This window comes from Empidonax traillii, unplaced genomic scaffold (genome assembly GCF_003031625.1).
Source record: "Empidonax traillii isolate 1590-97213 ecotype Southwest subspecies unplaced genomic scaffold, ASM303162v1 scaffold836:size348770, whole genome shotgun sequence".
In the NCBI taxonomy this organism is placed as follows: Eukaryota; Metazoa; Chordata; class Aves; order Passeriformes; family Tyrannidae; genus Empidonax; species Empidonax traillii.
This window is the reverse complement of record NW_020956029.1, coordinates 72,405-98,861: the sequence shown is the minus strand read 5'-3', so window position 1 is coordinate 98,861 and position 26,457 is coordinate 72,405. Positions and strand designations below refer to the sequence as shown.

General features: G+C 37.8%; 1 protein-coding gene across 3 annotated transcripts in view; it reads left to right on the top strand.

The window, feature by feature from the left end:
* The window catches only part of GAS2 (growth arrest specific 2), a 75,929-nt gene that overhangs the window by 27,832 nt on the left and 21,640 nt on the right, over window positions 1-26,457 (top strand). For 2 of the 3 annotated variants that reach the window (XM_027902077.1, XM_027902078.1), the window contains exons 4-7: window positions 4,323-4,464; window positions 14,371-14,434; window positions 18,292-18,436; window positions 20,497-20,604. In XM_027902077.1, coding sequence (XP_027757878.1) covers window positions 4,323-4,464; window positions 14,371-14,434; window positions 18,292-18,436; window positions 20,497-20,604 — 459 coding nt within the window. Of the gene's footprint in view, window positions 1-4,322; window positions 4,465-8,574; window positions 9,529-9,622; window positions 9,752-12,565; window positions 12,600-14,370; window positions 14,435-18,291; window positions 18,437-20,496; window positions 20,605-26,457 lie in introns of those variants that run through there. The other variant, XM_027902079.1, reaches the window with a different exon arrangement.

Here is a 26,457-nt window from a genome sequence, read left to right as displayed (position 1 = left end):
TATGCTATACTATGTCAACAAAAGTCAGTCCTGCCATATGGAAACCTAATTACTTCAGAATGATCTGTCAGAGAGCACTTTTGAAATAGTCAGGCCATTTTTTAAAAAATCAGTAAAAAGATATTTGTGCACGAAACCCTCCTTAAATAAGAGCTTTCATTTGAACATTACGGCGACAGTTTTGGATATGTGGAAGAAAAAGTGGGCTTCTATTTGAAAGGTGGTAGGGAAATTTATTAGGTGATAAGAAAATATGAGTATTTCTCTATGATTTGTATGATAAACCTGGTGGTGCTATTATTGAACAGAAAAGAGGGTAGGGTTTGTGTTTTTTTTTTTTTTTTCTGTTCCCTTCAACAAGACCCTAATATTGCGGGAAATGGGATGAAATTTAAAATGCTGCATTTTTAGTGAGATCATGTGATGCCATGGATATTTATGTGTGTAGTATGTGCTCCAGAAAATTATTTAAAGATTTTTTTTTTTTTTTTTGTCCTTCAATAAAGCAGGAGGTTTTCCCTTCTGTGTCTTGTTTTTACATTTGGGTGTTTGTCACTTCTGAGTTGTTTGGGACATCTGTTAATCAAGATTTTTTTCCTGTTCCTATAAAACTAGAGAACATCACAAATCTGCTTATTTAACTCTGGTGTTCTGTACCGTACTCTTACTACCAAAAACATACTTCTAAAAAAACACTGTGATCCTCATAATTGTAAAAGAAATGTTGCAAGTTCCATGAATGTCTAGGCCTCATAGTGAAACCAAGTTAACCAGCTGTGTTTAGAGGTCCATCTTAGTTGTCAAAGTATAGAGACATAATTTGTGGATAGTCTGTCACGTGCATGAAATTTCAGATGATTTCTGACACGTAAACCGTCTGTTCTGAATTGGTCTTCTTGAAAGAAATTCTATATTCCATCACTGTGATATGCCTAAATCAGGAGATACATTTAGAACCAGATTTATTAGCGTGTCATTGGTACTGGGGAGCAGCAGTAACCCAGGGGAGAAGCAGGACTTCGTGCATTCCTGCTGGGCACTGCAAAGCCTTCCCGATGGCTCCTTAAAAGAAAGGCAGTGCAGGTTCTCCTGGCTGCCTCCTCACTTGTAGCTGCTTGTGTGCTGCTGAAGGAGTCTGTGCCAAGGAGCAGCTCCTGGTCTCCAGGACCAGTGCCATGGGCTTGTTTGTGCCCACTGGGCTCAGGGCCCAGGAGAGAGCAGATGGGTTGTGCCCATCCTGAGTCCAAGTCTCCTCTAATTGCCAGATGGCAGCCACCAGTCGTGTAGCACAGTAGTTTTTGGTTGTTGTTGCTTGGCTTGGTTTGGGTTTTTTTGTTGTTGTTCAAATGTTCTGAAATAGTGTGAGTGGTTTATCACAGACTTCCAGAGCAGTGTTTAATACCCTTAGCAGGACATGAAATAACATAGGCTGTTTATCAGGGGTTGTGGCAGGGCAAAGCGGTTCAAATCATCTGGAGTTGGAGAACTGCATGGAAGCAAAACAAACCCAGTATGATTCACCTGTAATCCCCCTCTGAGCTGTTCCTGGCATTAGAAACAGCTTTTTTTTTTCTCAGAGAAGACTTGCTGGTTTTCTGCAAAGGCAAGCCTGAGAGCAAAGTAACACATGGACACTGTGGAAAACCCAGAGATGAGAACTGAAGAGAGATTGGGGAGGTGACATGATGTGACACTGCAGGTCTGCTCTCACATGTAAATTAACTGTAGCCTTATTCCCTTTCTGTGCTCTCTGAAGTACCTTATGCACAAGTCTGCAAGTGCCAGGAATACTGGAGCTGGCTTCTTGTCATCTTTGTCACAGTGCTGTTAATCCAGGATTTGTGCTTTATATTAGTTAGTTGTGCCAGATGTAATTTGTTTAGTCCCCTTGACCTATTTACTCAGTTGGTTCAGCATCCACTTCAGATGATCTGGTCCAGGCAGAGATGATATCAGAAAAGAAGTTCATTCTGTTTGATTTTCAGGTTGTTAAACCAATTTAGAGCTGCTGGTCATTTGATTTGGTGAGAATAAGATCAAGTGTGTTGTAGGTACAGTGAATGTTTTATGTGACTAGATTAAGACACAGTGCTATGAAATGGCATCTTCTTGAATCTACCCACCAGTTGGGGTTAATTCTAAACCAGTTGTGTATTTCTGAAGGAACTGATTCCACTGAAACACTAAAAATCACACAATAATTGGTGTCAGGACTGCACTATTGCCAATGAGGGCTGCCACTGCCTGTACTGGGATCATCCTGGTTTATTTTCCCTCATGGCACAGCCCAGCTCTTGTTGCTTTGTGCCATTGAAACATCCCTGCCCACAGTGCTTGTTCCTCTTCTGGACTGGAGGAGATAAGGTCAGCTTAGGCCCCTTGGAAATTATTTTGAGGAAGGTTTAAGGTTACTTAAATGTTTTGTGTAAGATTTAGTAGGAAATCATCAGACAGAAGCCTTGTTTTAGACAACTTTCCTCTGGATGCAGGCTGGACTTGGTGACCTTCCTCCAGCAGGCTGCCAGAGACTTCTGTGTGACTCCCTTTAAAAGAAGTGGGTGCTCTCTAAAGATTATTAGGCTTGTCCAATCAAAATCTCCTGGGAAAGGACACAGGGGCAGAGACAGACAAATGTTGCATTACTTCTTCGTAAAGACTGAGTCAACGAGAGGAAATTCAACGTGTGAAGGAGTCTGAAGAGCATAATAAGAATTTGCCTCAGGATACAGATACTCATTGTTTCTTCGAAGAAATTAGTGTGATGGGAAAAGGGTGCTAGTCTTGAAATGTGTCTAGTGCTAGCAGCTTTTTATTAGGGTTTTGGATTTTTTTTTAGTTGTTGTTTTGTTTTGTTTTTTTTAAGAAAAGAAAATCTCTGTTCTGTGAGGAACTGAGCATTTTTTCCCCCTTTTTTTTCTCTTTTTTTTTTTTTTCCTCCCCAGAAGAATGGAAAGGAGGTAAAAATAATGTTAAAAGCTTCACTGTGCTCTGATCTATAAGGTTTTTCTATATCTAGAACCACTTGAAAGAATTCAGGTTTCATAGTTTTTTTATTTATTCTGGATTAGAGAACAACTGTTTTTACTCCTCTGCTTTCTTCCTCCTTCCCCTCTCTTGTTCCAGGAGGTGATATGGTGTCTGTCACACAAGGTTTACTTGGATTTTTCTTTAAAATATTGTTTCCAAATGGTTAGTGTTTTATAACATATTATAGAAAAATATTAATATCTCCTTGCAAATATTTTGAACCACAAGCATCATTTTTGACAAGCCAAGAAGTGTAAATCATGTAATTGGAGTAAGAATCATGGGGGAATGACAGCTAGATGGTGATTTGAGGAATAGTTCCAAATGCATAGACCTGTAAGACATGTTTGTATATCTGAGACAATTTCTAAGCTCCCATTGACGTACCAATAAAATAAGTAGAATGGTGTTTATCCCTGCAGTTATTCTATTTGCAGTTTATTTGGTTGGTCGGGTAGATAGTGGTGAGTAGCTCTGTGAATTCTGCCCTTACATCACCACTGTCATGTGCCTAATATAATATATCAGTTCCTTCTAAGCTCTCTTTAAATACTGACATCTAAGAATGATAATTTTGCCATGAACTACAGCTGCTTTTTATTTGAGGAAAAGAAACCTTCAGTGAGAACTGAATGCTAAGGTCTTCTTTGTAGATGTCTCAATAAAGGTACCAATATGAGCAAAATAATTGCCGTGGCAATTACTCTGGTTCAGGTATTGACGCTGTATCAGTTGCATCCTCTCTGATATCAAAATGGGACTACTCTGGTCCAGTGAGAGCCCGTGTTAACTTGTAGCTACTAAATTTACATTTCTGTGTCGAGCACAGGGGGCTTGTGTGTGTTGTTAAGATGGAGACAGACTTCTTCCTTTGCTCTGGTTCCCTCCTAACTTAGAAGTGAAACTAATTCATCCTTAATTGTGTCAAAGTTCAGTTCCTAAAGTCTGTTTTTATTATTTTTTTTTTTTTTTAATTCACTGAACTGGACTAAACAGTAAATCCCAAAACTGTAGTTGCTAATATTCCTGGGAAGTAACTAACTCTGGTTCAGCTCTCAGCTTCACGTGGCGTGGACTATAATGATGCTTTTTGGAAAGATCCTGTGGTTGAAAACTTGATGTGCTGTTAAATTCACTTCTCAGGCTTCTTTGCTTTGGGTTCTTTAATGGCCAAGGCAGTGCATTGGTGAGAGTCACCCATCTGTGCAAAAAATGCATGTTGATTTCATAATATTTAAGTGTTATGCCAGCATGTATCATTTAATCTAAACAGAGAATTTTTTTCTGTTTTTCAGACTTTACCTGTTCGGAAGATTCCATGCAAAGCCAATGCTCCTTCAGGGTCTTTTTTTGCACGGGACAACACAGCGAATTTCTTATCCTGGTGCAGAGATGTAGGCGTGGATGACACCTGCCTGTTTGAATCAGAAGGTTTGGGTATGTATTTCCATGGGTAGCCGTTAGTAATTTAAAATAACGTTTTTTTGTGTTTTGCCTCGAAGGACAGAATGGCTCATAATTGATCTTGACTCCAAATCTGACATGTGCCTGTGTTAATTCTGCCCCTTATCTGTGGAATGAACAATACATGAAATTCATTTAAGTCTATTTTAAGAGGAACTTAAATGAGAGAAAAATCTTACTATGATTTCTTGCATGCAGATAATTTTTCACTCTACACATACTTTTTTTTTTTTTTTTTTTTTTTTTTTTTTTTTTTTTTTTTTTTTTTTTTTTTTTTTTTTTTCCCCCCCAGAAGAATGGAAAGGAGGTAAAAATAATGTTAAAAGCTTCACTGTGCTCTGATCTATAAGGTTTTTCCATATCTAGAACCACTTGAAAGAATTCAGGTTTCATAGTTTTTTTATTTATTTTGGATTAGAGAACAACTGTTTTTACTCCTCCGCTTTCTTCCTCCTTCCCCTCTCTTGTTCCAGGAGGTGATATGGTGTCTGTCACACAAGGTTTACTTGGATTTTTCTTTAAAATATTGTTTCCAAATGGTTAGTGTTTTATAACATATTATAGAAAAATATTAATATCTCCTTGCAAATATTTTGAACCACAACCACATTTTTGACAAGCCAGGAAGTGTAAATCATGTAATTGGAGTAAGAATCATGGGGGAATGACAGCTAGATGGTGATTTGAGGAATAGTTCCAAATGCATAGACCTGTAAGACATGTTTGTATATCTGAGACAATTTCTAAGCTCCAATTGACGTACCAATAAAATAAGTAGAATGGTGTTTATCCCTGCAGTTATTCTATTTGCAGTTTATTTGGTTGGTCGGGTAAATAGTGGTGAGTAGCTCTGTGAATTCTGCCCTTACATCACCACTGTCATGTGTCTAATATAATATATCGATTCCTTCTAAGCTCTCTTTAAATACTGACATCTAAGAATGATCATTTTGCCACGAACTACAGCTGCTTTTTATTTGAGGAAAAGAAACCTTCAGTGAGAACTGAATGCTAAGGTCTTCTTTGTAGATGTCTCAATAAAGGTACCAATATGAGCAAAATAATTGCCGTGGCAATTACTCTGGTTCAGGTATTGATGCTGTATCAGTTGCATCCTCTCTGATATCAAAATCATGTAAATGGGACTACTCTGGTCCAGTGAGAGCCCGTGTTAACTTGTAGCTACTAAATTTACATTTCTGTGTCGAGCACAGGGGGCTTGTGTGTGTTGTTAAGATGGAGACAGACCTCTTCCTTTGCTCTGGTTCCCTCCTAACTTAGAAGTGAAACTAATTCATCCTTAATTGTGTCAAATTTCAGTTCCTAAAGTCTGTTTTTATGATTTTTTTTTTTTTTTTAAATTCACTGAACTGGACTAAACAGTAAATCCCAAAACTGTAGTTGCTAATATTCCTGGGAAGTAACTAACTCTGGTTCAGCTCTCAGCTTCACGTGGCGTGGACTATAATGATGCTTTTTGGAAAGATCCTGTGGTTGAAAACTTGATGTGCTGTTAAATTCACTTCTCAGGCTTCTTTGCTTTGGGTTCTTTAATGGCCAAGGCAGTGCATTGGTGAGAGTCACCCATCTGTGCAAAAACTGCATGTTGATTTCATAATATTTAAGTGTTATGCCAGCATGTATCATTTTATCTAAACAGAGAATTTTTTTCTGTTTTTCAGACTTTACCTGTTCGGAAGATTCCTTGCAAAGCCAATGCTCCTTCAGGGTCTTTTTTTGCACGGGACAACACAGCGAATTTCTTATCCTGGTGCAGAGATGTAGGCGTGGATGACACCTGCCTGTTTGAATCAGAAGGTTTGGGTATGTATTTCCATGGGTAGCAGTTAGTAATTTAAAATAACGTTTTTTGTGTTTTGCCTCGGAAGACAGAATGGCTCTTAGTTGATCTTGACTCCAAATCTGACATGTGTCTGTGTTAATTCTGCCCCTTATCTGTGGAATGAACAATACATGAAATTCATTTAAGTCTATTTTAAGAGGAACTTAAATGAGAGAAAAATCTTACTATGATTTCTTGCATGCAGATAATTTTTCACTCTACACATACTTTTTTTTTTTTTTTTTTTTTTTTTTTTTTTTTTTTTTTTTTTTTTTTTTTTTTTTTTTTTTTTTTTTTTGGAGCATGAAGGCTTTTTCTTAGTTCAATGTCTAAGGTGGTGTTTTTCTGCTTTGAGAGAGCAGGATACAAGCGCATGCTCAGTTCTGGCTGCAGAAATTTGGCTGTTTGTGCAGATTTAACGAGATGCACAGGAGGCAAGAAGAGACGAAGCTTTTCTTTCCTGTGCTGACCATTTTTTCCAGCTGGTTCCCTTTGCTCAGCTCTGGACAAAACTTATCCAACAGTGGTGCTTCAGGGTGTTCCATCAGAAGAATTGGACTGCTTAGGAAATCACTGTTCTAATACTGCATATTCTTCACTGGTTTAACTCTTCCTTCTTCAAGGGAAAACTGAGGAATCTTGCCCCGAGAGCTTTTCAGCCAAATCTCATGAAGAGAAGAGAGTCAAATGTTTGTTGTCTGAACTCAGACAAAAGTGTAAAGCAGTTGTGGTGACAGGCAGATCAGTTTCTGTGGAAGACAAGTGAACACACTGTACTGAATCAAGAAGTTTCTTTGTTCTGTTGCTCAAAAAGTCTGCCCTGTTGAAGGCCTTACATGTGTTGCAGCTGATCTATTCCCATCCTTTTACACTCCTGCTCTACTTCTATAGCCTATTAAATATTTCTGAGGCAATTTTTTTCTTCATTTGTCTTTTCTTTTATCCTGTGAGGTTTTTTTTAATTGCATTATTTTGTATACCCAGGAGAAAATGATTGGCGCAGAAGAGAGTGGTATCACAAAGGTGACAAATAGTAAGGAGGATATATGTACTGACTTTGTTTTGTTGTTTGATTCCTCAAGATGAAATTTTTATTTGGTGTGGTAAAATCATGTGGAAGACGAACAGTAATTGTAGTTCTGATGATTTGAAATGGTTGAGAAACTGGACATTGTCTAGGATGAAGAAACTTGTAAACACCAGGAGGAGACACAGACCTCCAATGCCCAAGGCAGGCAGAAGAACCTGTGGTTAATGGAATACTAAATGTACTTAGGACTTGATGATAATTCATTTTGACCCATTTTTATGAACTTGAGGAGGAGATGGTGACCGTACCATTTTAAAAAATAGAAAATATAGATAAAACCACTAGCTGCTGTTCTCCCTCAGTTTGAGCTCTAACTCAAATCTTGGATTTCATTGGAGGTTTTTCTGATGCTTTAGAAAGAATGATAAATCATTAATAGCTGCCAGTCTAAAGCTTCTGTGTTCCTCTCTCTCCTACAAACCCCTTCACCACTGCATAGGAAATAAAAATTCAGCAAAGGTAAGTAATATCAGAGGCTCTTTTCGAAGCAGTGAGAAAGGCTCTTTTCAAAGCAGTGTGAATGACATCTAAGTGTTTGCACTGCCCCACTGAATTCTGCATTTTTGATAATAAAAAATTGTGGTGAAATTACGGTTACAGAGGTGACTGTTTTTCGTGTTTTCTTCTGTTTTCCCCTGTAGCTGTTAAGCTGTAAATTGATGTGTAAATTGCTAGTGATAAATCAGCTGTTTTCTGTCTATATTGGAGAGCCTTTCTTATTGTCAGTGTTCTCCACTGAGTAGATTTTTTTATCCTCGTTTTTTGCTCTATTCTGTCTGCCTTAAGGTATGTAAATACTGTATTATTTAATTTGATGCACATAGTGATCTTTTCTTCATGCTACTGTATAATATAAAACATTGCTGAGCTCTTTTTTCTGGCAAATAGGTATTCTAACAGTGTAGGAGCGATTTTGAAGATTCAATGAACTGAAATATTTTGAGTGATGGACTTGTGACATTATTGATTTAAAAAAAAAAAAGTACAAGTCTGTTAGAGATCAGCAAAATGAGATCTCTACTAGCTAAGAAATTATTAATTGCTATTATTTCTCATTACTTAAACATACATTCTCATCAAGATGAGTGTTTGGAATCAAGCAGGTCTAACTGCACACAAAACATCCAACACTCCCATCTTTTTAGCATGGGTTCAAATGCTGTGTTGGATTTGGGCTACTCAGCTGAGCTGAACAAGAAAGCAGGAATGAACTTTTTTTTTTTTTTTTTTTCCAAAATAAACAGAAGGAAAAATAAACAGAATGAAAATCAGGTGCTTGCTATGCTGGTAGATATGATTATGTCCCCTAATCAGTAGTTACTTAAAACATAATTGAAAGAGAACATTGCTGAGCTCAAAATTGTGAGGACAATGCACTTGCACTACTAACTTGTTAGTAGTCTATAATATATGTATTTTGTCTTGCTGAAAGTTATTGTGCTTTAACATAGGTTAAAATGCAAACAAATTGGAAATATGGCTTTCTGTTAAGACATAGCAGGAAAGTCTGAGAGTTGATGCCTTTGCAAAGCAAAGGTGGGTGGTGTGTACCTGTTGTAAGAGCTGCAGAAAAGACAAAAGCATCTGTAAATGTCAGAACAACACGGTATGAAGGGAAAGTCTTGAATCCTGCAAAATAGAGGGAGTCTCTGCATACTCCCTGTACTCATTGACCAATTTATCATGTTTATCATATTTTTTTAAAAAAATTTTATAGTTAGGGTATTTACAGAAGAAGAAACTAGCTCTGTTAATACCAAAAAATACGATCCAAAGTCCAAACTCTGATCATCTGGGCAACTCTTGAAATGCGGTGTCATTGAATGGGATTCTCAGATGTCACAGAGGTCAAAATTTGTCCCATATGTAGGTCTCTGAACAGGATGCACTAACTCTTTGCAGTGTATGAAGAGTAATACTCCTCTGTCCCCACTGTAGGTATGCTTTGTAAGTTCCCCTGTATAGTTTTCAGGGCAGCAGACCCCACACAGCTGTGGTAATTTTATCTATGGAAGCGTTCTAGGTGGAGATATTTGTAATGGTTGTGCTCAAGCCTGAAGAGTGTAATGCTCGAAGAAAACTGCTGGGACAAATAGTGAGAATGGTAAGATTTCCTATGATTGCTTCAGTTAAGTGAACTTACAAAGCATTAAGTTCTAAACTCTTTGTGGTAATGGAGTCTTGTTGGATGATTGTAGGAACTGGAACCGGCGAATATTCTGCGTCTCTTCCCTGATAAAGTCTGCCCGGCAAGAAAAGGGTTTGCCACCGAGTGTGCCAGCATGCTGATGTGTGTCATTTGTTCTGGGAGTTGTTGGATGCTGTTGGTGTGTTCATGTTTTGTGCTTGTGTAACTGTGCGTGTGTGCACACAGTATGTGACATGGACTTCTTTTGATGCAACTGATTGATGAGAATTTAATGGGCAGGTTCCCTGTTTTAGTGGAAATAACAGGCTGATCTCTCTTCTAACACTGCTGGTTTAAAGTGTGTTGTTTTTGTTTTTTTTTTTTAAATACTTGAATGTTGATTGCTTCCAAGTATTTTATGCACAGGGGCAAACAATTTTTTTTTAATTACTACTCTTTTTTCTGACTTCATACAAGATGGAATTGTTTTGACTGTTCTTTGACATATTTAGATATTGTAACAGCGTGTAAAAATTTACATGAAGTTGCATCAGAATAAGGTTTTGTCCCATCCTTCACAACACTTTACTAAACCACTCATAATATTATTGAATATGTCTTGTTTTGAGGACTATAGAAGCATCCTTGACACTGTGTTATTACCATTGGATTTACACCTTAAATTAATGAATTCCAGTAAATTGTTAGTGTTTTGATGATCTCTATATTCCTTCTAGATGAATTCTTTACTATCTTTAGATCTCCTTGTTTTTAGACTTCCATAAGTGATTGTACTGAAAAGGGGATGAGGGGGAAACACAAGTGTGTCGTAGCATAACTCTGATTCAGAAGCAAGATGTGCTTGGGATAGGTTGGACAGAGTGTTTTTAACAAAACAAAGTTGAAAAAACTGAACAAACAAAAACTGCTGTAGGATCAGAATAAGAAGTTTTAAAGGAGAAGGTGAGAGACAATAGAAAGAAGGATCAAAGGGGGTCAACCTTTTGGAAAACTTTCCCTAACCTAGTGTGAATTCTGATGGCAGTTGGAAGCCTATAATAATAAATACTAAGCCACTTTGTAAAACTCTTTCCTTCTAGTGAGCTAAAGAATGCTTTAGGATATGAAATCATATCCACTTTTTTTCATTCAGCTATGCCTGATATATTAAAAAATAAAAAGAGTAGCTTATGAAGGAAGACTGACTTCACTAAAACTGGTTTACAAAAATGGTGGGAGCCAAGATTTGAAACTTGGCAGAGAGGTGTGAGAACAGAAATGTGGTGAACAGTAGGTGATAGGAATGGAAGTGCATGGAAGGAACAGGAAGGGTGAGTGAACAGAAGAGGAAGGCCTGTAAAAGGAGAACGGGGCAGCAACAAGACAGAAGCAGCGTGAAGAACAGTTGTTTCCAGAGAGGAGCAGGGATAAAAGCTTGCTAGGAACTGAAAAAGAATTATTGTTTAAAAAAGAGTGGCTGCAGGTAGCTTGAAAAGATGCAGGCAATGAGGACAGCAGGTAAGAAACATTTGAAGAGATGAGATGGAAAGCAAAAGGGTCTTCAAGTGCCAGGACACCTAAAATAAGCTGGACTTGCATGCACTATTTTTAAACCTTCCCACTGTGTTCTTGTCAAGCAAATGTCATCAGTGAGATTCTCAAGCAAGATGGATATTTCCATTCATCTTATGCATGCACAGTGCATTTATCTCTTGTATTTACAAACTACAACTTGCTTATAATCACCTACAGGGACAATTCACCTTGCTAGTGTTCCATAGGGGAGGACTGGAGAATGATTCTCCAGGAATTTTGTTCTGTTCCCCACATGAAAGCTTGAAAAATTATAGGAAAGTAAATATAAAAATTGTATTTGTGATACAAAGTGAAGCACTTCGGCTATAATTAAGGCTGGCTATATTAGTTTTCTTGTTGTGATACATCTATAAAATTTCTATGTCATCCGGTGGGCACAGCAGTACACAAAACGACATTAATTTGTCTCTGAAGTCCCCCAAAGCATATGCTGTATAGTCCTCAGGAATGCTAACATTTTCTTGTTGGAGGCACTGTGTCACCACCTTCCTTTCAGATGACCAGGTGTTTGTGTTCGTGGTTTTTGATGGCCTGCACAGCTCTTCACCTCCTAACAACGATTTCACCGTGTCACGTTGTTGTTCAGTGTGAAGTGCATGAAACGTGTCTAGATTGTGTTTTGAGTCAGATTTGCTAAAGGACTTGAATTAATTTTGTTTGGGGAGGAGCATTGACAGCAAAATGTTTCACCTTTTTTAATCAAATTCTCTTCTAGTTGCGTTTATGGATCTTTTTGCAAGTAACAGTGGTTGAACATCGCTTTTTCTCCTCCCTTCCAAAGTTAATCAGATGTGCATATGTATGAATTACAGTTGAATTTCTTTGACTATTCCAAACCCAGTTTCTACCACTTATGTTTTGGGGAATGCCTTATTTCTTAAAATCGAGTTTTATTCTGGGGCAGTCCCAGCTGATTTAAAACCAAAGCAGCAGAATACATTTCTAGGGCCACAAAATGTAACAGTTAAAAAATACTGATCCCTAGTAAAGGTAAATGTTTAATGAAATTACTGGAAGAATATTGAGAATAGCTGAATGTCTGAAATGGCATTGTTTACATTCTTAGTAACAGATGGCTGAAGGATAAAAATATTTTTCCTAGTGCAATACAGTTTCAGTTTTCACGCTCTGCACTTTCACTTCTAGAATATATTTGGATGAACTCAAAGAGGAAGAATGTACACATCTGAAAGGGCTACACAGACACTGGAAAAAGATATTGGGATATTGGGCACTCAGCTCACACACATTTATTCACATCAGTGGAGCTGGAGGATGAAATTGCAGAACTGAAGGTCTGCAGGGTGTTAGTTATCTAGAGATGTTTAAGTCTGTGGATTCCTGTTTTGGGGTCTTGTACAGGGAACAAAGTAATTACTTTCAGAGCTTTAACTAGAAATTGAAATATCTTTTTCAGGTATGTTTTTTTTTGCTTCATGCATTTGAGTTAGGTGAGTCTTTAGATTGCCAAATGTTTATACAGCTGTTGTCTTGACCTTTACTCATTAGAAACAAATTGATTTTGAGGCTATTTCTTTTTTTTTTTCCTGATTTACACAAATACATTTTGTGTAATGTACAAATGTAATTACTTTTTGGTGTCAATTCAATCTGAAGAGTAAGGTGCTAATCTTTTGATTATTGCCAAAGTTTTTAAAACCTGATTTTTATCCACAGCATGAGGGCTTTACTGCAGTAGGTATTTCTGGACAACAGATGATGATGTACACAGAAGTTACTTTTTTATTTTCTTCTATTTTTACTTTCTTCATTTTGGAGTTTTGGGGAGTTCATTAACCAAACAACCACAGTCCTTTCTTCATATGTTGATTTTTGGATATTACTTATATGCTTAGCTGAAATAGTTTACAGAACATTACCTATCAGAATCCGTGTGTGTGGGGGGAATATATTGGTTTATGTTGGTATTTCATAATTATTATGACCCACCCCAAAAGTGAGGTTAATTGTTAAAAGATGACTTTATATATGGCAGGTTTATTTTTAGAATAATTTGCAATGAAAAGGAGGTATGTAGCCATTTTGCTTATTATCTATAGAAATGCAACAGCATAAAAGTATAAAGATATCACTTCAGGAAATATGTAAGAAGGAAAGGATAAGAGTAGATAGCAAAGAGGGAAAATACCACCACTTATGGACCCAGTGGCAAGACATGATTGTTGCAATTTAAGTGTCTGTTGGTCGAAGTGATGGTTGCAGTCTTGATCCGTGGGGAGGTGGAGGAAAGCCCATGAAACACGGAGTTTCACGGGTTAATATTGGTCAGGTTCAGGTGGGAAAGCCCAGGTACCTCCCCTGGGTGGGAGGGAGTCTTACACAGCCTGAGGCAACACTGTGGATCACGTGCAGTCCTCTGGTGGAAGGTCCCAGAAGTGAATCTTGGGGCACTTTTGGCAGCTTATGAGCCCTTCTAAGACATGACAGCTGCCCCTCCCATCGGCTGAGCCAGCTATCTGAGCCCATCAGAAGGGATGGAGACCTTCAGGCCCACGTGTGGATGTTTCAGCACCACACACTCCTCCTTGCCCTTCAGAAGTTCCTGCTGGGTCTTTGCTGCTTCTGAAGCTTAACAAAACCCTGCATGTTCTGTGTGGAAGCCAGGCATGAAAACTTGCATATTATATGTATATATAAAGAAGTCTAGTCTGTTTGGGATTTTTGACCAGGATGAACTGAATTCCTAAAGCATCCCAGTCCCACATTTGCTTTAAGAGGAGATGTATAAAAAAATTCAGGACCAAATATATAGAAAGATATGTCTTTGCTAATGCAATTTTGTTATCTTTGTGATTTCAATTGGCTAAGACAAGTAGTGATCTCAAGGATATGAATTCTCTTAGTTTGCAGAAAGAAAAGTATCGCTTTAATGTTATTTTTAACCTTTGACTAATTTAAGTGTTCTGCCAGAGTTCTTGATTATTTTTAAATATTTATGAATTGCCTGCAGATTACCAATTAGGCCAAATAATTGCTCAGTAATTTAGATAACTAAAGGGAACTTCCTAAAGCTTCTGCACTCTGAGAATCACTCAACCCCATCCTTTTTATTCCAGTGAAACTCTGCTGCAAGCCAAAGAAAACTGAGTCTTATCAGAGTCAAGAGTTACATATGTTGATGGTTTGCTTCCATTCCATCACTTAGATCTTTAAAACAGCTTTTATTTATCAATGTTTTCCATCTTCCTTTTCCTTTCCCAGTGCTCCACAAGCAGCCAAGAGAGGTGTGTCTTTGTTTGCTGGAGCTTGGAAGGATTGCAGCAAGGTGGGTGAAAATATTTGAAGCATGATGAAATATTTGCATTCTTGACAGCAGTGGCTGTTGAGAGACTTGATAAATCAGCACATCTCAAGTTAACTTCTGTGCTCATTAGGTTCAAGGATAATGCTTGTCTTGATGTCACTCAAGAATATCTTGAAGGCCATTGTTAACAAATATAATGAAATCTCTGTACCATCACTCCAGTGAAGGTATTTGTTGGCTATCCTTGTGTTAGGAGAGGAAAGAATTGAATTTTTTTTTGTTTCTAAATAAAGCTTTGAGCTGTTTCTCCTTCTAACAACCAGATCTCTCTATAAACAACTGCGATTTAATTAACTTTACTGGTAATAAATTGATCTTCACACGACCTAAATCTGACCTAGATGATTCTAGCCATGCTGGACCTTCAGTACATTGTGTGATGTTTACCTTTGATGTCAAAACAACACTGGCTTTTGCTAGACAGTCAAAATAACTGTAACTAGAACATGATTTTCCCTTTTTGCAGATGCAGATTTAACCAGCACAGTGCATCAAATTTGCTAAAAAATACATGAACAGCAGTGCTGCTGCTCAGTCTTGCATGTAAATTGCAGTTGTGCTCACCCATGTGTATCCAAGTGGAGTGTCTCACTATTCAGATAGTTTCATTAATTTCAGAAGAATTCCTTGTGGTGACAATCAGTGTGAAGGAGACCCCTGTTTATTCCTAGCTTAAGAATTAGTATTGGCCATGTCATAATTGTGTTTATGTGTATTCATATTTCCTGAATGAACTCACATGGGAACCTGCTTAATTAGACATTTGTCCCTGGTTTCCGGTTTTCTGGAATTTTTGTTGTCTCTGGCACTTGAATTCAGTCCAAATGAGGGGAAAAAATTATTTTACCTTCCCGTGAATAAGAAAGTATGTGCTTAATGAAATGGAGTGTAATGAATCTTAATTTAGCTGAGAAAAAAAAAAAGGTGCTTTCAAGACCCTCAGCTTGGGGAGAGACTTCCCAGCACCCAACTGTCAGGAATCTCTGCTCCATGTTGGTTATGGGAATGCATGTCAGGGGCAGTGTTGGATTCTACTGAAGTGGGTTGAGTTAGATTAATCTTGTTTTGCCCGGAGATTTCTCAACAGATCTATGAGGGAATGAGTGAAACATGAAAAGAAACACTGAACAAAGAAATAAACAAAAAAAAAACAACAAACCCAGAACAAAATATATTAAAAAAACTCCAAAATAAATAATAATGAAAACAAATATGTTTTGATTTATTATGCATTTCTACCCCTTTGCCTTTAAAGTATTAGTGTTTTGTTTTATATTTATAATACATGTATATTACCATATATCATGAATGCGGTTTATATATTGTATTTCTCTTTCTGTATTTCCGTTCCTATATTTAAATTTTGTTTATAGATTAGGGGTCAAATAACGTGTCTACCTACTTGTCCCTGCTCTGGCACCTATTCAGGAGCACACAAACAATCTCGCACATTTCAAAGGTGCACAAAAACCTGTTGAAGTGGAACATCAGGTGAAACATAATTGAAAACCAAATACAGGAGCCCAGGGTTTGTTTTGGTTTTTTTTGAGCTGAGGTAAACTGGAACTCTATGGGAAAGGAGAACTGATACTCGCCTCCACTGAGGGTAGGAAAGCACACATTAAACTGGCATTGTTGTGCTGCTTTAAGGAGAAGTCAGATGTCTGCTTGCCCTGTAAAGCAAATCGTGTCTGTTCGCACTCTTGGGGGTCTGCTTTCAAGAAAAGGTGCCTCAGTCTGTTTTTAAAGAACAAAAAGAGACACCGAATAACCTCTTACTTTTCCCATTTCTGCTTTAGAAGCAGAAAGGTACGTTCAAAGTGGCTTACTCGTCAGGAGGATTCAGCTTCTGGCACACTTTGCCCGGCTAGATTACTCTGAGTCTTCAGGGTCTGTACCTCCCGTAAGTCGACCTAAGCCTTTCTATTTAAATGCAAATAGGCTTATGATGGAGGCACAAATGAGCAAGAATGAGGATTGTCTGAGGAGGAGATAGAACTGAGCTCTGTTCTGCTAAACTTGAACCTATACAAACAGATGCTCTGTGGAGGAGGGGAGACAGGTGGTAGTTTACCTTTGCTTTAGCAATGCTTTTAGCATGTTATCTCAGGGTTTCCAAATTAGAGACAGATGGACTTGATGGATGGACTGCACAGCGAGTGGGAAACTGGTGTGACCACTTGGCTCAAGGAGTGGCAGTTCAAAGCCCAGATACTAATAAAAATAGAATTGCCTGATAAATTATCCTGGCCTTCAGTTGTTTGTGAAAACAAAATTCTGAGGTCATCTGCAAAGTTTCAACAGCTAAAATGGGCCCTTGTGTGCACTGGCAGATGTCGTGTGGATACAGTGAGAAGATTTATGAGAGAGGGAAGTGTCCTGCAGGATAAAATTGACAAGACACAGGAACGTTGCAGTGGGTTGCACAGGTCCAGCATTCTCCCAAAGCGTTTCAAAGTCAGAGACTGTACAGTGGAAAGCAGCTAAATTATCTTTTCTGCATAAAAAAAATGAAGTTCTTGGGTAACTGTTAAACTCTGGGCAGTTAAACAACCCCCACAGGTATTCTGGAATTACTGTTGAGCAATTTCAAGATCTCTCTGCTATTGTATTCAGTTTTAACTTACTAAAAATGGAAAGTGGTGCTCTAAGAAGTCTAGAGGAGATCATGTTACAGTCCGGTGCTGCTTCATTTGTAGTTGTGAGAGGCCAGGCTAGAAAGGAGCAGAAAAGGAAATTCTCAGCATACCTTCCCGAGCAGAATTTGCACCTCTACCCTTCACAGAAAAGATGTGGGTTTAACAATTTGAGCTTTCCAGCAAATTTGCTTCAGTTTGATACAGTATGTGAAAAAAAAAAAAAAATGCCTGTGTGTTTATTAATTGATTTTATTTTCCAACTTGTCACCAGAGGAATTCAGAATACTGGAAGTACGGGGAGCTTTAAAAATCTGTCCCAAAGACAAAAAGTGGAAATTAATGAAAAGCAGTAGAAGCAAAGAAGGAGCATTGCTTGGAGTGAAGGAGTTTTATTTGATGAGTAAGGCTGTATGCAGGAGTAGGCTTAGAGCCCAGTAGGAATTTAATGATTTACAGCCTGTCAGCATCTGCAGACAGACAGGAAGTCAATGGATTGTATGTAAGTGCTTTCCTCAGTGTTGGCTGACTTTTCATGAGGGAGACTGCACCAGTTAGAGGCCAACACAAGCAGAGATTTGGTTCTTAGTTTTCTTTATATTCATTTACTAAGCAGTGTGACTGAATTAAATGTTATCAGAAAAACACAAAAGCTGGTATGTGTGCTTGTGCCTTTTCTCTGTATTCTAACATTATTATGGTATTTAGCTTAGATTTTCGTGATACATATTTCTTGCTGCTCAATATTTTACTGCCCAAATCTTTACCTAGATAAGTCAGTATAGTTCTGCATCTGGGCTGTGGACTTTTCTGCTACAGAAGAAAGTATGGTTTCATTTATTCAAGTAGTTTGCTATGAGAAGTCTACCTGGCATGATAACTTTTCCAGGCTAAAGTCTCTCTGAAAGAAAGAACTCTCTCCATTTTCCTGGGTTCTGTTCAATGTTGGCAAATAAAATTCACCATGTTATCAGACAACAAAGTTGAAAAAAACCCCTGCATTTCCTGTAAATTTGATTAACTGCGAGACTCCATCTAAATTAATTTTTTCTATTAATTTGAAACAATGGCAGTAGTGATTGATATATTTTATACATGTTTATTAATGAAGGCACCATTTTGTTTTAAAATGTGCGATACTTTATACGAACTAGTAATATATTGCTTGCATGTTTCCAAAAGGTTTGGGGTGGAGCCTCCTGGACTAATAAAGTTAGAAAAAGAAATTGAGCAGGAGGAAACACTCTCAGCTCCCCTTCCATCTCCTTCACCGTCACCAACAAAGTCTCCTGGGAAAAAGAGCACAGGGAAACTGCTGGATGATGCTGTAAGTTGTGGGGGGAAGCTTCTTCCTTACCGGTCTGTTCTGACATGCACTTACTTGCAAAGCACACACAAACCTGACTTTAACATTCCACTGTATCTCTTAAACATTTGCAGGCTGATAGGGTTAATTTCTTTTTGACCGTAATTATTTGTGTCTGAAGCTTGGAAATAAAAAAAACCAACCAAACAAACAAAAAAACACAACTCCTCACACTGTGTAGGAGCTCTGCAGCTTAGCCCAGCTCTGTGCTTGGGGCCACCATTCCCTTCTTAACTGCTCCTTTACTTCTTATTCATCAACTCCCACTTCGGTGCTTTGTCTGAGGAAGGACTGAGTCAGGACTGGGAGATCTGGCTCCTGCCGACCTGTATTGAATGCTAACAAACACTTCTAAGACATTTCAGCCTAATTTTTATGCTGCTGTTCTGCATGTTTCTCACATTGTAAAAAAAAAAAAAAAAAAGCCAGGCATTGTTTTGCTCATTGTTAGAACAAAAGCATCTTGTTTTGGATTTCATTAAGCTCGTGGCAGCATACTTGAGTGTTCACTTCTCTGCTGCAAACCCATAGGGGTTCATTCGAAACAGCTGGATTCAGATGAAAAGGACACACTTTGAGACCACGAAGAGGTTAAATTTTAAAAGTACAAAATCTAGCCTGTAAAAAGAAGCAGTTACCATGGCAACTGCTACATTGTGAGGTAGATGTGCCACCTGGGAGTTACAAAGCACTTCTTGAAAAATCCATGAGCCACTTCCCTGTTACAAAGAGCAGATGGAATATAATGTTCGTTCATTTTATTGAAACACTCTTGGGTTTGGTTTTTTTCTTTCTTTGATGCATATAATTACATTTAAAGTTTTTTGGTTTGTGTTTCTTCCTTACCTTCGCAAAAGCACTCACGTTTCAACAGAATTGAGAGAGAACAGTTCTGTGCAGAAGGAGCATGGTGACTGCATACCTTGTAGAAGCAGAGCAGAGAGCATGAAGGTTGTCTCTGACCACCTCCTTTAATTTAGAAAGCAGTAGGGATAGAAGCAGAATGGAATCCATCCAGCTAGATTCCTGACCCACACTGCCCCAGACACTCACACCATAAAACAGCAGCAGTGCTCGTCTAGTCCAGACACAGAATAAAATAGAATATAATTCTTCCCTCTGCTTCCTTATTTGATTTCCAAATTCCACTCAGTAATACTTCTTTGTCCTTTGGGATAGTAGTAAGGCAATGGAAGCCTCAACAGCAGGCTCAGCAGTGAAGGTCTTATTATTCTCTGTTTCACACTGGTATAAATCTCTTTGCTGTCATTCTCCATAGGCTGAAGATGGCTCTACTTTGCTTACACAGTTTCAAAACACAGTTTTGAACCTGTTAGGCCCAGCTACTGCAGGTTTCTGCTTGCTTAGGTGAACTCTGATAGGCACAGCATTAAGGCACAGTTCGTACTATTTATTTTCAGCTTTGAATTTCCAGAGTCTCCAGAGGTGATAAATGCCATGTGGCATTGTGCAAGAAATCCCTTAAAACTGAACACTATTCAGAGGGCCATTGCCAAATAGGTCCCTAAGCACAATCCAGTCTTAGTACCACATTCCAAAATATGCAGCAATTACACCTTTTTCATCCTCAGCAACCTGCACTTGTGTTTTAAGTCATCATACAAGTTGTTCCTGTTGTACACTGGCTGTCTAAATAGTCTGATTCACCAGAAATGGTGAACTCTCACCCATGCTGATAAACTCACTCGAATAACTAATTTAAAAATTCAAATCAGGATTCATCCAAACTGTTTGACTTCAGTTAAACAGAGCAAATTTAACGTTGAGCTGTGTGGTGCTCATCTGTTTTTAACTCATCACAGCTCCTAAATAATTGCTGTTATTGGAAGCACCATAGGGTGCTTTCTGGGACAACAGAAATATTAAGAAAATAAAGAAAAAATAAGAAAAATATCATCTATTAAGACTTATGTTAGAGATATGTTATGATTAATGTCTTAATGACATTACTACACATGTTATTTTAAACAGTTTCTGTAAATGATTTCTGTGTTTCCCAGGTCAAACACATTTCTGAAGATCCACCTTGTAAATGCCCCAATAAGTTCTGCGTGGAGCGTCTTTCACAGGGAAGATACAGAGTTGGAGAGAAGATCCTCTTTATTAGGGTAAAGGTTTTACTTTTTACTTTGTAGTGAATTGCCAGTATCTGCTGCCTTCACTTTGAACGTTACATCACTGATTAAGAGGAGAAAATATTTTTGTTGTTAAACAGCACTGACTCATTTTTAGGACACTGTTGGGGAATAAATAACCTACAGTGTGTTAACTGAGCCAAGGAATTATTAGTATGTGGTAGATCCTTCTGACTTTGGGGCACTGAATTTTGCTCTCTCTTTGATAAATGGAAACCAAAAGAAAAGTCTTCAGAAATGGACATGATGACTTCCTCTCAGTCTGTCCTGAAAGAGCATCCACTGCATTAAAACAGCCTCTCTTCCACTTTGTTTTGGCTGATACTGTTTGACAGGTCAGGAAACAGATCAAAGACTTCATGATCATTGAGTTGCCAAGCCACGACTAAGATATATTGCTCAAGTAGGATGAGCAAAACATTAATGTCCATAGTACTTAATTTGATTAACAGATATTTCCAAACCCAGACTCGTATTTCAGACATTGTATGTAGAGTATTAATTCCCACAGCACAAAGTTAATCATTAGTATAAATACTTGCTAGCATTACTATCTGGCTGAATTTAGCACAGCTATACTTTCCAAACTTTAATTTTGACCTGTTTAATCTCTGTTTATGTCTATGGTAATAATGATTGAGAATATGCTAATCTTATATATTCCATAGTAATGTGTTAGGAGTCTGCTATGCTTCTTTCCATTTTTTCCAGCTTTATTAGTAGCTTCAAATGACTGAAGAAGGTAATGATCATTAATCAAAGACCTCAATAACCTGGCACAGTTTAACACTTAGATTTTCTTCCTTTTGTTTTTAATTTCAAAAAACCAGCATCAAAGTATTTTTAATCTTCTAGTTTTGAGAAATTTGAGTTCTGCCAGAATGGTGAGTGTCAAATTCCCTTTTGCTGGCCTTCTTTATTGTACCATCTAGTCCACGCCAGATTTCCTTCCCAGTTTGCAAACAAAACACCTTCTTCATATCATGCTACCACATTCCAAATTGAATTGTGCAAAGGAAATAACAGTAATATAGATCAGATATTAAACCACAGTATTAGAGGTCATTCCTGCAAAAATGATGGTAATGGAAACTTGCCATGAATTTTGGTGGAAGCAAGTCCATATTCTTCAGTTTTAAAACTCAGTTGTGTTTTGGTTTGGGTTGGTTTGAACCTCGTTTTGAAACTCTTCTCTGGATCACGGTAAGTTTTTTGCTCTTCCTTCTACATGTTCTAATCGTGTACGTGAGTAGATTTATTAGCCTTGCTTTGGAATCCTTTGGACACTTGTGAAAAGGCACACTTGAGGTGTGTAGCTGACTTTTAATGTTGTTGATATTTGGCCGCCCTATTTGACGCCACTCAGATGGTTCCTCCTACTTTATATATTCTTTACACAGCGTGACACAGCCAAACACATGCCTTTTTTTTTTTTTTTTAATTTTTGCAACCCAGTGTGTTCCAGTTGAATTGAGATCAACACTTGCATTGTTTTAGGCTGGCTTAGTACACCCAAACCTGTATTATTACTCTATTAGCTTTCCCCAGTAACCTCTATAGGACTTAAAACCTGTATAATTTTAGTGATTCTACAAGTATGCCATGTGGTAGGAGTTGGCACCTGTTCATTGATGATTAAGATAGTTGTTTTCAGAAATTATTTAATAATATTATTAAACTCTGCAATTTCTGTTAAAAAAACCCTCAAAAACAGAAGAAAAGGTGCCCCAAGTACGTCCTTTTATTAATTGATGTCTATATGTGGAACAAGTGAAAAAGGAACAGCAAAGAAAAATAAAATGTGGCAGAACACAGATTTCATGCAAAAAACCACAGAAAACAAGTTGCATGTGTCAACCTAATTCTAAGGAGAAAGACCCTTTGGAATGTATGGCAAAACAGAGGGGGGACAGTCCTTCAGAATTTCTCTTGTATCATAGTAACTTCTTAAGGTAATGGCCCCATTACAATTGGCAGAGTAATTTTTTAACTTGGGAAAATACTTTTTTATGCATGGGCAATCATTTTCAGTTTCTGCCTTATAATTCCATGAGGCATAAACTGAACATGATTACCATAATGCTGTGGTGGCTTAGATGCTAAAAATCTATTTTCCATAAAAAATATATCTGCTTGTGAGTTCTTTTTCCATCCTCCCAAATAAAAATGAAAGAATCTAAATCCTACTTGAACAAAAAAAGATGGAAGACATGTGTTACAGTAATGGATTATATTATTGACTCCAAATAAATGAATTGACCATCTTATTTAAAACTGAAACATTGGTTTACCATTAGTGGGATCTCTGTATGTGTGCCATATACAATTAATTATTTCCCTGTTTACTCTCACATCCTACTATTATGCCTTAGTCTTTTAAATTGGTACTGAATTAATAAGCCTATTTTTTTAAAATAAAGAATAGCAAGTTATGAAAACTTGCACAAATATATGTTTTATAACTTGGGATAGAGAGTCAGAGAGTCTGAGGTGCTTACTACTTGCAGAAGGCAGCACAGGAGTGTTTTAGAAAATGTCAGTCACACCTTTAAAAAAAAAAAAGTCTTTTTTTCAACAGTTTCAGTGACAAGAATTCTTATTTCAAGTTATCTTGTGTTTATTACATTATATATGTGTAAGTAGGAACATTTCCCATATACTGGCAAGCTTCTCTCAGAGACATCTGTCCTGTTGGTCCATACCCATGATGACATCCAGATCCTTGGGTTCTGCACCAAAACTATTGAAAAACTATTTCTTTGTGCAACTAGAGTCATATTAGGTATATTATATGTATATATATATATATAGTAGATGATATAATGGGGCCTGGCTTTGAAACTTCTCATTATTCCAAGATAGATGTCCTCTATGTTGAAGATCAGTTGATAAGTATGTGATTGCTCTTACTTCTAATAATTAATATCACTTAGCATTATTTTGCTATGGTAATAATAAAATGTTTGTTTAATGCCTTTTTTTTTTTTCTTATAAATCACAGGAAATGAAAGCTGTTATTTACCCACCTGTGTAGAAACTTTATTTTGGCATTTACTAACACGTGTGTGTGCAATATATATGTTTTTATATATAATAGCACTCTGCAGACAGTCTGTTGTGCGCTATTGCCTCTTCCTGGTGAGAAAAATGTACTTATGTATAAACACAGAAGCACATTTTACTCCAAACCATCCAGGTAGGGAGGATATATCATATAAGAACTGGAAATAAGAAGAAATAGAAAGCAGATTTGGTTATACAGTTCTCAAATGTCTTGTTCTGCCTTTCCAATCTAAATACATAAGTTGTACTCATAGGTTTTGCTTGGTGTGCTTCTGTCTTCTGGTTATTTTTTCTTCAGCATCACTTTCCTGGCTTTTTTCTCTTCTTTATTCTGAAGATTTTAACATCTGTTCTGCTTTTCCCAGGCCCATTCACTTCCAGTCTGCAAAACAGTTTACCGTTATAGCAGTGAAATTCCTTCCTTAAGCTTTACCCATAGCAAATACCTTTCAAGGGTGTCTAAAAAGTCTAAATCATAGGCAGACCTGGGGTTTTAATGAAGCTTTTTCCAAAGGAGATGGAGTGGGATGCTTGGGATCTTGGGAGTGAATTGTGAGAACACCTCTCGGGTCTCAGGGCAGGGACAATCATTGACTCCTTCTTTGGGCTTCTGATCTTAGTCTCTTCATGTTTGTAGACAAACACACTCAACTCAAGAATGCAAAAGACCTCGGGAAGGGCCTGTCTAAAGTCCAGCCCTAATTTATGCCCCAAATGTAAAGAGGTTTTGGAGACCTTTCAGCTGGACACTTCACTACGTGGCAATTCCTCTCCACCAGCTTTGCAATCACAAAGTAGGCGGTACATTTCAGTCTTACTCATTGAGTTCTTCTCAGCTTTCTGAGGTTTTGTTTGTTGTTTAAAATAAAAAAAGTCCTTAAAGGGCCATTAAAATTCATTCCACAAGACTCAAAAGCTCTTGGATGAACAGGGATGCTGAACGTGTCAGTGGGGTGATCACATTTAAATGCTGCCTGTACAAGAGTCAGGAAATATATTTTCTTTTACACTCTGACATCAATCTGTTGACATCAGGCAGACCCTGCCCTCCTCCAGTTTAAGTTGTAGCAGCTTGCTTGTTTTTACAGTTGCACTTTCTGTCCTGCCTCTCCCTTCTTTTCTGTATTTTCAGTTTTCCCCTTCCTGCCTCGAGCTTTTCTTACGCAGGTTTAGAAAATTCTGTGGAGCCAGAAGCCCATGGACATCTCTTTGATGACTTTAAAAGTGCCAGAAATTAAACAAATATTACTTTGCCCCTCTTAATTTAGTTTTCTATATTTTTTTTGCATTGATCTGGTGCATTTCTGTGACTGTTCATGTTAATTATGTGTCGAGAACGTTGAAAGGGTTCATTGTGAACTTCTTTACAATACAAAACCTCCATAAATCAAATTCTTAACTGCTAATTTAATGGAAAAGTGTTGGGAGTGACTCCTTTTTGCTTTCACCCCAATGAAGTTCTCGTTAGACTTGGCTGGAAACCTTTTGACGAAATGCTCATGTGGGAACGCATGTCAGAAATGTTTCAGTGGAGCTGACAGGCTGTGCTGCAGTTTTTCTTTCTAGCTTAGACCTGTTTGCCTCAGTGACCCCCTTCTGTGGGCAGTCAAATATTGTGTCTTCTTTAATTCCCAGCGTCTCCCTCGATGCACGATGAGAGCTCCACTTGGAGATGTGAAAATTTCGTTAGCAAATCACATTGTGCATTTTTTAGGGTGTAACACGTCTTGAAGAAGTGTCACATTCTAGTTCTTGAAATGGCTAATACACCTGCAGTGGTTTCCTGCCAAGGTATTTACCATTTAAACTTCTAGAGATGAAATTATAATGATTTTACATTCCCTGAGATCAGTAGAAAGAGAACTCTCCCCTTGGGAGAAGGCCGGGGTAGAGTATTCTGAAGCTTTATGTGTAATATCTTCATTGCCCACAAATTCAGCTGAACTTCCTTAGCAATGCAGTTCAGGTGTGGGAAGCCTTTGGTGTGCCCTTAATGCAGCTGGTGCCTGCAAGAGCTGAGCACGGCTAAGAAAAACCTCCCCAGGTGCTTGGAATTTTCTCTCTGGCAGGAATATGCCAGGGTAAAAATCACTCTGTTCTCTGTGGGAATTAATTCTACCCCCCAAAAATTATTACTCATCTTTATTTACCCTTAAAGTACTGGCAAAGTTAGATAAATATGTATTGTAGATCTCAGTATTTCAGACTTTATTTCCTAAGATGCTGGGAGTACGAAAATAGATTGAATTACGTGACTCCCCTCCTCTCCTTTTGCTGCTTCTCTAAATCCTTTTAAATGAAAGATACTGGACTAGCATCTGCATATCTAAGAGCACCAACACGCTGCTAATCCATTCCACCATTAGGCTACAGAGAAGCATTTTGAAAATAAAAAAACCTTTGTTGTTGAGAACCACAGATTGGGTCCCATAAATTTATACTGAAAATATCGATAAGGGAAAGTGTTTCCTTTTTGTTTGGTTGTTTTCTCGTTGTGTTTCTGTTTAATAGGTGGATCATTTTGTAAGAATCCATTTAAAGTTTACCAGACAATAATACATCTTCCATTAATGACGTGGACAGCAGTTTGTGCTTGCAGTTTAGAACTGGTAAACCAGATGCTTCAGAAGTGGAGATGCAGCTGTTTGTGGTGTTGCTCTTTAAGAAGAATAGCACTGAGCTTTGCATTTCTTATTTAAACTTTTTTGACAAGCTGATAAGGTCTTCTAGGACACCAATGTGAATAATATTTAATCCAGTCAA